Source organism: Epinephelus lanceolatus, chromosome 11, assembly GCF_041903045.1.
Source record: "Epinephelus lanceolatus isolate andai-2023 chromosome 11, ASM4190304v1, whole genome shotgun sequence".
In the NCBI taxonomy this organism is placed as follows: domain Eukaryota; kingdom Metazoa; phylum Chordata; class Actinopteri; order Perciformes; family Serranidae; genus Epinephelus; species Epinephelus lanceolatus.
Genome location: NC_135744.1, coordinates 25,077,425 through 25,089,384, shown reverse-complemented (window position 1 = coordinate 25,089,384; position 11,960 = coordinate 25,077,425). Strand labels below are relative to the sequence as shown.

Sequence of the window (11,960 nt, the reverse complement as noted above, 5' to 3'; positions counted from 1 at the left end):
ACATCAATGTGCTGGAGCTGCGGGCCGTCCATCTGGCTCTCAGGTACTTTCTACCACACCTGCAGGGGAAACATGTGCTGATCCAGTCAGACAACAAGGCTGTTGTCTCCCAGATCAACCATCAGGGGGGGCACCAAGTCGGTGCGACTGTTAAGTGTGTCCCGGTGCCTGTTTACATGGGCTGCTCCCCGTCTGTCCAGCCTGCGGGCTGTGTGGCTGTCTGGTGACCAGAATCGGGTGGCGGACTTCCTTTCCCGACACAAGCCTCCTCCGGGGGAATGGAGGCTTCATCCGGAGGTCGTGGGGATGATCTGGGGCATTTTTGGCAGGGCAGAGGTGGATCTTTTTGCCTCGAGGGAGTCAACTCATTGTCCCCTCTGGTTCTCCTGGACAGATGGGGACGGTCCTCTGGGACGGGATGCCCTGGGGCACGAGTGGCCCGACGGGCTCCTGTATGCCTTTCTGCCATTGCCTCTGATCCTCCCGACGCTGCAGCGGGTCCTTCAACAGGGCCACCGCCTCTTCCTGGTGGCCCTGTTCTGGCCAGGGAGGATTTGGTTTCCACTGCTGCGGAGGCTTTGCTGCGGCTCACCATGGCGCCTCCCACAGAGGACAGATCTCCTGTCACAGCTGGGGGGTCGGATTTGGCACCCCGACCCCTGCCGTCTCCAGCTTTGGGTCTGGCCACTGCAGGGCCCGACCCGCTCCTGACTGCTTGCACTGAGTCGGCCAGGTGCACCATTTCGCATGCTTGTGCACCATCCACCCGCCTCCAGTATGAGTGCAAGTGGAGGAGGTTCTCTGCCTGGTGTGCAGGCAGGGGGGAGGATCCCGCCTCTTGTATGGTGGCCACCATTCTGGAGTTTCTCCAGTCTCTCTTGGAGGACGGTCGCACTCCTTCCACCTTGAGGGTGTATGTGGCGGCAATTTCATCGCGACATGTTTTGGTTGAGAATGCCACCGTGGGGTGCCAGCGGTTGGTGTCTTCTTTTCTCAGGGGGGTGCTGAGGCTGCGGCCTCCGGTGGCCCCCAGGGTTCCGGCATGGGATCTCTCCCTGGTGCTGGATGTCCTGTCTTCCTCGCCCTTTGAGCCTTTAGCCCAGGCTGATCTTAAGCGGTTGTCAATGAAGACAGCCTTCCTCCTTGCTGTCACATCAGCAAAGCCGGTTGGGGAGCTGCATGCTCTCTCCGTCAGTGAGTCCTGCCTGCGTTGGGGGCCGGATGGTTCGTGGGTGACTCTCTGGCCGAATGTTGCGTTCCTGCCAAAGGTGCTGCCACGCAACCATCTCAACCAGCCGATTCATCTGGCTCGGTTCGACCCCCCGTCGGCCGACTGTGGAGCACAGTTCTTGTGTCCTGTACGGACCCTGGCTGCTTACCTCAATGCCACTGCGCCTGTGCGACGAACAGACCAATTGTTTGTGTGCTATGGGGGTCATAACAGAGGTTGTGCCCTCTCTAAACAGTGCCTGTCACATTGGATTGTGGATACCATCTCCTATGCTTACAGGGTCACTGGCCGTCCGTTGCCAGCCGGGGTCAGGTGCCATTCGACGCGGGGGGTCTCCACGTCCTGGGCTGCTCTGAGGGGTGTTTCACTGGAAGACATCTGTGCTGCGGCTTCTTGGGCGTCGCCTTCCACGTTCCATCGCTTTTATCGCCTCAATGTTGCTGCTCCCCACCCGTTGGGCGTGGTCATCCGCCACAGGACTTCTGATCAGTGAGGTAGGTCTGGGGGATTCTTCGTGACGTTGTTGGTATGTGTCATCCAGTGCTTATGCACCGCCTCTGGCGGTCAGTAGGGACGAAATAGAACGAAAGTTACAATGGTAACTACGGTTCTATGAGTCCTGGATGACCGCCAGAGTGTCTGGTCACTCTGAATCCTCGCACGCTCGCGAGCAGATTTTAGGAACAGATCACCTGCTGACACCGGAAGATATAGCCTCCCGGAGTTCACGCAGGGGTCACGGGTGACATTGTTGATATTCGTACTCGACATGCGCTAGCGCGGGCGGAGTTATCCAGTGCTTATGCACCGCCTCTGGCGGTCATCCAGGACTCATAGAACCGTAGTTACCATTGTAACTTTCGTTCTGCCCTCTAGTGTCATGTACTGGCTGTATCTATGCCATCATAAAGGACACAAAGAAGTATGAGAGCAGTAACATTTGAAACAGATGTATGTATTTTTGTCATAAAGGGAGTATAAATGAGCCTCAAACTTGTGGTGTCATAGGGTATTAAGTCTGGAGCTGCTCCATAGACAATGAATGGGAGACTGAGTTTGTTGACCCACCTAATGTTTTTCTTTATTCATACACAGATGAGCTTTATTCTAATGTCGTGTTCTCTCTTGTGAAACAGAAAATGTACCCATATACTCAGAACATTTCTCCAGGTGCCCTCAGTCTCATCTATAACACCGTTCCCAATTCATTGTCTATGGAGCAGCGTCAGACTTTATATCCTGTGACATCACAAATTTGAGTTTTAGTTTTTGGATTTGGAAGAGAGCTGTTTTTACTAATCTTTTTGGACTGTCTTAGACCACAGGAATAACATGTATGAATTTTAAAAATGGTTATAGTTCTCCTTAAACATTAGTTGAATACACCTGTGAGACGTCTTCTGTCGGGGTATCTCAACACCACTTGAACAATCCACACACACAGTGTTGCACTATAACCAGTAGTAATAATAATGGCAATTTGTCATGTTTATTTATGATTAATGATTATTGCAGACAGCAGTGCGTGGTCGCCTGTTGTAAAAAAGCAGTTTTTTTAATAGTAAATAAGTAAATGCACCGCATACAAGAGGGCTGAATTGCTACTTTTAATTTTGTCGTCATTTGAAATGTTACAAAAAATGTTTTGCCCATGGCTTCATCAGGTTTGCTGCAAACCTGATCAATCCATATCAGTATCAATATGATGCTTCCTGCCATCACCTGCACCAAGTTATAAGGACTGACTACGCATGGGGCATGTGCTTTTGAATGAGTTCATCTAGCCTTGTTTTTATCATTCTAAAAAAAAAACAACTCCAAAATATATATTAAAATTACTGCCTTAACCATTTTCCATACACAACAGTTTATGCAGTGTTACTGGTGAAAACACCCAACACACTTTATAAAGCAGTTGTATATGAGCATTTGAAAAAGGCGATAAAATTCTTTAAAAAATAGTAAAAAAAAAAAAAAAAAAAAAATAGAGCATAATAAATTAATTTAAAAAATAAATTTAGTATTAAAGAATTCTGACCAAGATGTTCGCCACTATTTTTGGCATTTTGTGGTGCATTTTTTTTTGACTTTCTATACACCAATATCAATATCTCTGTCATAACCTAAAATCAGGTGATTATGAAAACTTTTATTTTCTGGTACTACTACTGCATTTTGCTGATAACACCATTGCAAATGTAGGATTTTTTTTTACCTGTAGTCAAGTATTTAAACTTGTATTTCTACACCAGTTTAAGAACCTGAATACTTCTTAAACCACGTTCTGCAAATAACAAACTGCTACATTTGAATTTTCGCAGATTTTATTTTCTCAATTTGAGGCTTCCTGCTCAACAGTAAACAGTTTCTCACTTGTAGTTACATTCCTTAACAAAATAGTCCAGTGCCAGTTTACTTCACATTGATGTCTGCTGAACTCACGGCGGAAAAATGCGTATCAGTCATAAAAATACAGCTTTGTATCCAATAATACCAAGAAAGGTATAAACAATCAATTCTCATTATCCTCATCAGGCGACCTTTTACCTTCCAAAGCACTTAAGTAACTTTTACAACAATCCATACACTATAATCTCACTTTATCTCTTCTAATATCCCGTCTATTTACCTGTCTCCACCTAATACCCTGTCATCAATTATAGCTTCCTTATGTCTTCACCGCTTTTCTTCACAATGACCTTCTACGTGCATTTGTTCAGAGGTAAAAGAAAAAAACAAACAAAAATTACATTAACTTATAAATTCATATATTAATGTTGCATGGATTGATAAGTCGTGGAAAATGAAGTGTGAATGGAAACATTTTCCAACTGCAGATTCGAGCAATGAACTGCTGTTTGAATATTTTTATCATTTTTAGAGAACTTCTGCATCCATAAATCTGTTATCAAATGGTAGTAATTTTGTAGCAGGCAGCCATGGGTGACTTTCGGTCATCCCCACTTACTGTACTTTCCTTTAAAAAACCAAGTACAAAAATATACTTTCAGGGTGGACACACAAGATCATCAAAACCCAGTTACTTCCTCCTGCTTGTAATTACTGAAACTTTGTGGGAATAACATACAGAATTGCTCTTGATGTCAGACCCCGAGCAGTTTATGCTTGTACACTGTATGTGAACATGTTTTAAGAAATGAAATGTAGCTTTGAACGTTGCACCGGGTCAGCACTGCAGGTACAGTCTGAGGCAGAAAAGTAACAGTGAGGTAATGGAATCTATTAAAAAGGCAGACAAACCATTGAGCCTGTAAAATAGTTCCACAACAACATCATATTTTCTCCGTCGGCATTCCCTCCTCTTTCTGGCAGAGCTGTCTAGACGTCGTAAAAGAGACGCACCAGATGATAACGTATCCCAAAAGCCACTGCGCTGCCCATCACCTGAGGAAGACATGGAAATGAGCATCCAGTGAAACACTAACATTCCTCAAAATGATTATTATTCCAGGGTATTTTTGATACAGCAGGTGCTTTGTTTTACCTGTATGATGAGCATGATGACTGTGAGGTTTCTCTCATGGGTGGGACCGAGTAATTTCAGTGCCAGATTTATTAAGGTCATGTTGTTGCACTCAATAAAATCATCATCTCCCTCCTGGCCTCTTCGCACTTCTAGTAGCTTTAATAACTCTGCCACCTGTTGAGGATCATTGAGACATATTGTTATCAACCAATAAACACAGCATGAAGCTGGCCACTGCCTCACATGTGTTTACCCACCTGGACCAACACTCACTACATGCACTTTTTTTTAATAGGTAAGCTGCTACAAGGGCACTGAATCACTGCACACATCTCCCTTTTGAAGGTAGTAATATAATAAAATCAATATAAAAGGCGAAATCTGTTTGATTATCTGACGCATTTAATTAAAGTTTGACAAGATCAGAGACCGGGCTGTGATACTAACTAGTCTGCAAGCATTGTAGTTTAAGGTTTTACTGCATCTGCACCGTTAGGAACGCTGCTACCCACATGCTTTCATGCATTGAGTGCACATGCTACTGGGCTATAGGTGTGATGTACAGTACACAAGCAAACATGTTTTATATCAACCAAATAATGCCGCTGTATGCTAATACTGTACTGAGACGAACAGAGCAGAAGCAATTAGTTGATTAAAAAATAAGGAAATTTAATTGGTATTCTGGTTTATTTTTATTTTGCTAAACATTATTTGTTTAAGTAAAGTTGCAAGTAAAACTGACGAACGTTTTGTAGTTCTAGGATGTTCTGCCTTTCTATAAAGTAAAATAAAATAAAATAAGACAAATAAATTAAAATAAAATAAAATAAAAATAAAAAAACTAAATAAAACACAACAAAACAAAATAAATAAAATAAAATAATAAAATAAAATACAATGAAGGCCTGCCATGTTGAACCATCATGTTCCTACAGTAGCTCAGAATGGACAGACCAAACACTGGCTCTAGATAGGGTCATCTGTGTTTTCATGACCACCGCAGTTAGCACGAGCATTAGAAAAATGCTGATTGTTGTTGAACCAAAAAACTGCTTTATTCATTGTTTTACTGGTTTAAATCACCCGGTCTGTTTGTTTTGGAGAGGAGGAGACCTCTGCAGATAAATCGTCTCCCAGTAAAAACCTCCTGTTCATTTGGATCAGAAGTAAGGTGAGCACGCACATGTTATCAGAGAAAAAAGGTGAGCACACATTAGCAGGTGCTGTACAGCATATGAGAACGTGAAACAGCTTTATTCAGTGTTTTTACCGGTTTAAATCAACGGGATCTGTTTGTTTTGAAAAGGAAGAGCCGTCTGCAGATTATTTGGCTCCTGATAAAAACCTCCTGAGCGATGAACACTTGCAATCTGCAATCCTCACTGCTAGACGCCACTAAATCCCCCTAAATCTTACACACTGTCCCTTTAATATCTTTGAGATTTCGACTGTTAGGTCGGACATAACCTTAGGCTCTGGGAAAATGTGTAATTTTTCACTATTCTGTTTGTCTCTCTTTAGACAAGCTCATTCAGCAATCTGTTCAAAAGAGAATACACAAGAGAAAGAGCTTTACCTTCAGAATGAGGTGTCCTAATTTTGAGAGGTCCTTTCTTTTGAATTTAGAGTAGCTCATCCCCAGTTTGCCTGTGTCTGGATTCAGCCTTTCATTGACAGTAACATTGGCAGACAAAGGCCGTCATTGAGAGAACACAATCAGCATGAATGATGAGTGAAAAGATATCACTAACAAATCTGAAGCCTGTTACCTGGGGAGGCGGTGTCGGGGACAGGGGATGATGTGAAAAAGCTGAGGCAAGGAGTAGACAAAGTTAACCACTTGAGGAATGAAGAACAGCAGCATTGTTTTGCTGAAGTGTCCCAGGATGCCGACAACAGCGAAGGTCATCCCAGCAAAGTAGCAGAAAGTGTCTCCCACGAACACAGATGAAGGGTACCTGTGATAAAAGAGGTTGCAAGTTGACGGAATATGGCTTCACCAACATATGGTATACCCCCCTCGCATTTTATAACTTTTTATTTTTATAAAACAACCTTTCGTAATAGTTATAACTTACCAGTTGTGGTAAAAAAGTGCTAATGTGGTGAAGAAGAATGGTATCATGAAGTAGAGGGAGAAAACATGGTCGTCACGGTAATCTCCTGATAAATTAGATAATAAAACAAACCAAATGTCAGATGAATCACAAAGAAGTACACTGTAAACATCCGCATTTATAATCACACAGTATCTATTTTCACATTTAAATGATTGTTTTTCAATTAACATCAACTTGTCCGTATCCAGTATATTCATGACTTGCAGTGTGGAGGCAGTGATCTGTAATGCTGATGATGACAAAGGAAACGGCCACACACCGCTGAGCTCCAGCAGGTTGAAGATGATGATGGATCCGGAGATAAACAGGGCTTGACCCGACTCAATACCATTGATGCCCGCTAGGATGTTGATGGCATTTGTGCAGAACACTGCAAGCATTCCCATGTAGACGTAGTAAAGAATACCTGCAAAGGATCATAAATCATATCAGCACTGAACACAAATGTTTCAGCTACTCTCATTTTCAGTGGCGCACAGTTAAAAATTGGTACCACAGACATAGATCATGCTGGGGATTATACACTGAAGAAAAATTTGAGTGAAGAGTGCATCAAAGGGGAGCAGTTGCCATCTTAATGACTCAACCTGCAGATGAGCTTCCCTGAGACGGTTTCTAATGGTTTGTACAGAAAATTTTCAGGTGTGCATAACAGTTATTGCTTCAGCTGTTCAGGTGGCTGGTCTAAAGCCTAGTTCACATTACACGATTTTCACCGCGATTTTGCCGTCGCAGAGGATCTTGAGCGCCACCTTGGATTGGAGGTGAGTCAGCAGATAGTCTGCCACAACGAGTCCTCATGTGTGAACAAGCCTACAAGCAGGTCACCCCCTCGTCTGTGCCTGGGACTGGATATTTGGCATGCTAGAAAACTGGAGAAGTCTGACATGACTGAGAAAGAGCATCAGCCAATGAGAGGAGGCTTATAGGCCACGACTTTGGGCTTTTTTCTAAAGTGGAGTTGCTTATTTGGGCTTGCTCTCTAAACATCACCTTTCTCTATATATATCTGTCTAATAAGTTATTTAAACGCATGATAGTCACTTCTTTTGGGCGCGCGGGAGCACGTTGTGTTTGGACCCAGGCCCTGGAGGCAGATCTGATTCAACACTGGGAAGAATATCCATGCCTTTACGATGTGTCGTCTCCAAGTTTGGTGACGTCACCACGTTATCTGGGGCTCTGTCGGCGAGGGCTCGGTGGAGAAATCTTGTGGTGTGCACACACAGGTCGTAACGCAGTTGGCGAGACTCCCGCTGACAGAAACAAGACAGAAACGTCGCGAGGTATTAACACTCAAAAGATTAAGATAGTCTCCGCAACACAAAATCAGGCTGAAAATCATGTAATGTGAACTAGGCTTAAGACGACCTTATGGGTGAAGATGCTGGATGCAGGGTGTCTACAGATATCGGACAGTTAAATTTAATGCTTTTTAAGACCCGTTCAGACACCCTTTAACTACATTTAGGACAGATTTTTGGACAAATCATGTTTTACTTATTTCAGCATTGAAGGCGAGTAGTATATATGTGGTTTTGTGCAGAGGTAGGTGTTATGTAGGAATATGGTTACTAGAGTAAGTTAGGTCAATCTATATTTTGCCAACAGGTAAGTACAAGTATGAAGTAATATAACAGTATTATAATCTTTTAAAGATTTGTAACATTAGAAATGTGGACTTTTACATTGAGACGCTTCACTCATTTTCACAAAAATAAATTACAAAAATGGATTTTTATAGTAGTTAAGATCTCACAAATTCAAATTTAAGACTATTTAATGACTTTTATGGCCGTATTCTTGTGACATTTGAAGACTTTTTAAGGACATGCAAACACCCTGTGGATGTCGAGACCTGAGCTGGTGTGAGGCTGGTTGGATGTACTGCCAAATTCACGAGAATGTCAGGTGGATGAATTATCTTGGAATAGGTGAAGTGCTCACTGACAAGGATTTTAACAAATCTGTGACAAAATCTGAGACAAACAAATCTATTGAGTGCATAAAAGAAGTCTTAGATCCTTAACTCAAACCTGCGCAAAATGGGTGCAAAAATAAAAGTGTTGCTTTCAAATTTTTGTTCAGTGTATATCCCACCTGCTCTGGGGAATATCTCAGGATCCCCCAGGAGGTACTGGAGGATGTGACTGAAGTAGAAGAAGTGTGGCCTACACTGCTTAGCCTCCCTCTATCCGGACAATGCTGCAAACAACTGAACAACTTACCCAAATCTAAGTGCAGCCCAAGCAGGGCTCTGAATGGCTTCGGCACCACGATGACCGTGTTGCCGAAGTTGGTAAAATAGACCATGAGCAGCGGCAGGGAAGCCATAGTAGGAAGCAGGAGCTTGTGTCTCCACCGCAGGTTCAGCACATCATCCGCAAAGCCCAGGAAGATCATGCAACAGATGGCCAGAAGAGCACCGATCAGCTGGACAAACTGATGAAAAACAAAGAACAGAGTTGAGTTACAGATTCGAGATAACTATCGTACAACTTCAATGAGAGGCCTAGTCCCATTTACTAGCCCGATGTGGCTACACATTTTGACAAATAAAGGCCTGTCTCAATTAGAAGCCTGGTCTGGTTGCCAAGCAGGTCACTGTTTTAACAGAAGTTCAGATGTGTAAAACCAGGTTGTTGGCCACCTCAAAGTATGTGTCTGTTCCTCAGTTACCCTGTAAGTTATTCATATTCCTTCAGTCCTAAGGGTCCATAGATCAAAAGATTCAAAAGACAGTTTTGTGTGAAAGAAATTAAAGGCCTGTCCCAAATATAGGCCTGTCGATTTCAGTGCTCTACGTAAATAATAGCCCGGGCTATTAATTGAAAAATTTACAGTACACAGGAGTACTATGCATCACCATACCCACCTCATCATGTGGGAAGCCCATGCACTGATCTCCTACAAAGCAGCTAAGGAAAGGCACTGGGATGAAGCAGAAGAGGATGATGAGGAAGACCGTCCCACTGATGACTCCCTGGGACTCTGGGCTGCAAAGAGGGGTGACCAGAAAGACAAACAGGATGAGAATGAGGTCAGGATTGACTTTTAAACTAGGCGTATTTAACCTAAAATGTTATCAAGGATACCGCATCATAGGAGAGATAGGGCAAAGACTCACACTTCCTTCTTGGACGTCTTGTTTAGGTCCATTCCGTACAGTCTGGCTGAGATGAAATGGTCTTTGAAAGCAGGAATGAGTTTTAACGTGGCCATACAGCCGAGCACAGACAGGAAGCAGTTAATCACCAACGGCAGGACGGGTATAGGTGACATGTTGTCAGGCATTTCTGTGGCTCCGTTTCTGACAGATCAAACCAGGTTTGTCGCTAATCTAATGTTGCCCCCTCGGGCGATCGATGAACGAGCTGTGGCTGTCCTCACGGAGGTAAAAACATGTCATATCGTTATTCTAAAGCGAAATACATCTCCGCGCTTCCGGTGTCAGAGAAAAATAAGTCCGTGAGTCGCAACGGTAATCCATACCATCTTTCATTCCGTGTTATTGGTGCTAATATCTGCTAACAGCCTGCTTGTCAAACTCCACGTCTGATTATCAATTTAACCGTCAAGTCCCGGATGTTAGGAGGTGGTTTCACTTCCGGTTAAACTTCAAAATAAAACGTTATTTAATATATCGGAGACGCTTGATATTATTATGTGGAAATAGTTGCTGTATTAAATGAATTATTTGATGAAAATGTGTTGTCTTTTTACACAATATTACTATGTTTGGCACTTTTCTTGAGACAGTTGTTTCTCTACATCTTGCTCATGTAAACAAACCATGGAAGCATTTATCTTTAACAACTTCCTGTCAAAATGGTGTTGACACGGAAGTGACATCTTCTTCTTTGGTGTACATGACAGTAGTATTGTGAACTTCCGCCATCTGTTGTCAAAAAATTAGTTTTTAAATCCCCCTGGCTCTATGTTGTGTTTGTATACTTTCAACTGTTACACTCTATTGTTTAAACAAAGAATGTTACATAGGTAATAATAATAATAATAATAATAATAATAATAGTGATAATAATAATTTTTAGAACATATATTTTCTTTCTTTCTTTCTTTCTTTCCAGTAGCTAATTTTACATTCGCTACAACATTTGAATCAAACAAGTTAATGACAGAAATAATAATCTAATCTATTCTACAATTTTAAAAGGTAAAACATCAACAACAAAGGGGATTGTGGAAATATTTAGAAAGCAATGTACCATCTGAATTAAAACAACAACAACCTACAATTAAAAACTACCATCCTGACAGTGTCAGTGGGAAGAGGTAGGCCTGTATTTCTGACTTTATTTAACATGGCCAAATACAGATCAGTGGTGGAAGAAGTACAGATCCATAACTGAAAGGTGCAGTATGTAGGATTTAGTAGCATCAGACTGTGAGGGTGCCAATTGAAACCAACTGAATGCCGCTCTGCTCAACCCCCCACGTGTGTGTAGGAGAACCTATGGTGAGCTTCAGGTGAAGGTATTTGTCTGTTTGCTATACTTGTGTCTTATTCTATACATGTATGACAACTCACCCTTTAGAGTGTTTTTAAATTTTTGACTTGTTGATTATTTTTTATATTTTTGTATCAGAAATTCTGTTTTCACCTTTATACTACTGCCACTGTTTGTTTAAGTTTGAAAACCCCTTTATTACATATAGTGCTCTATTAAATAAAGGTGGCCATACAAAAATGTAAAACTACTCCATTACAATAACAAGTTCTAAGTCCTACAAGTACTTATTACACACACACACACACACACACACACACACACACAAAAGGGGGGGGGGGGGGGGGGAGGGGGTGGCTTAGTGATTAGAGCAGGCGCCCCATGTACAAGGCTGTTGCTGCAGCGGCCCGGGCTCGAGTCCAGCCTGTAATCCCTGTGGTCCTTTGTTGCATGTCATCCCCCTCTCTCTCTCCTCACACCTGGCTGTCCTGTCCATTAAAGGCAAAATGCCCAAAAAAAAATATCTAAAAAAATGGTGCAAAAAGGGGAAGGCATGTCAAATCATTTTACAAGCACTGGGGACGAACTTAAGGTTTTTATTTTGGCTCAGGGGAGGGGCATACAAATTTAAATGGCTATATTATATATTT

General features: G+C 42.6%; 1 protein-coding gene across 1 annotated transcript; it reads right to left on the bottom strand.

Annotated features, from left to right (window-relative positions):
- Positions 1-3,537: 3,537 nt before the first annotated feature.
- On the bottom strand, positions 3,538-10,422 carry dpagt1 (dolichyl-phosphate (UDP-N-acetylglucosamine) N-acetylglucosaminephosphotransferase 1 (GlcNAc-1-P transferase)). The gene is made up of 9 exons (XM_033633932.2): positions 9,969-10,422; positions 9,717-9,837; positions 9,070-9,283; positions 7,101-7,247; positions 6,800-6,884; positions 6,491-6,679; positions 6,298-6,385; positions 4,737-4,892; positions 3,538-4,636 (listed from the first exon to the last, which is right to left on the bottom strand). The coding sequence occupies exons 1-9, from the start codon at positions 10,133-10,135 to the stop codon at positions 4,571-4,573; spliced, it is 1,233 nt and encodes a 410-aa protein (XP_033489823.1). The 5' UTR covers positions 10,136-10,422; the 3' UTR covers positions 3,538-4,570.
- Positions 10,423-11,960: the final 1,538 nt, after the last annotated feature.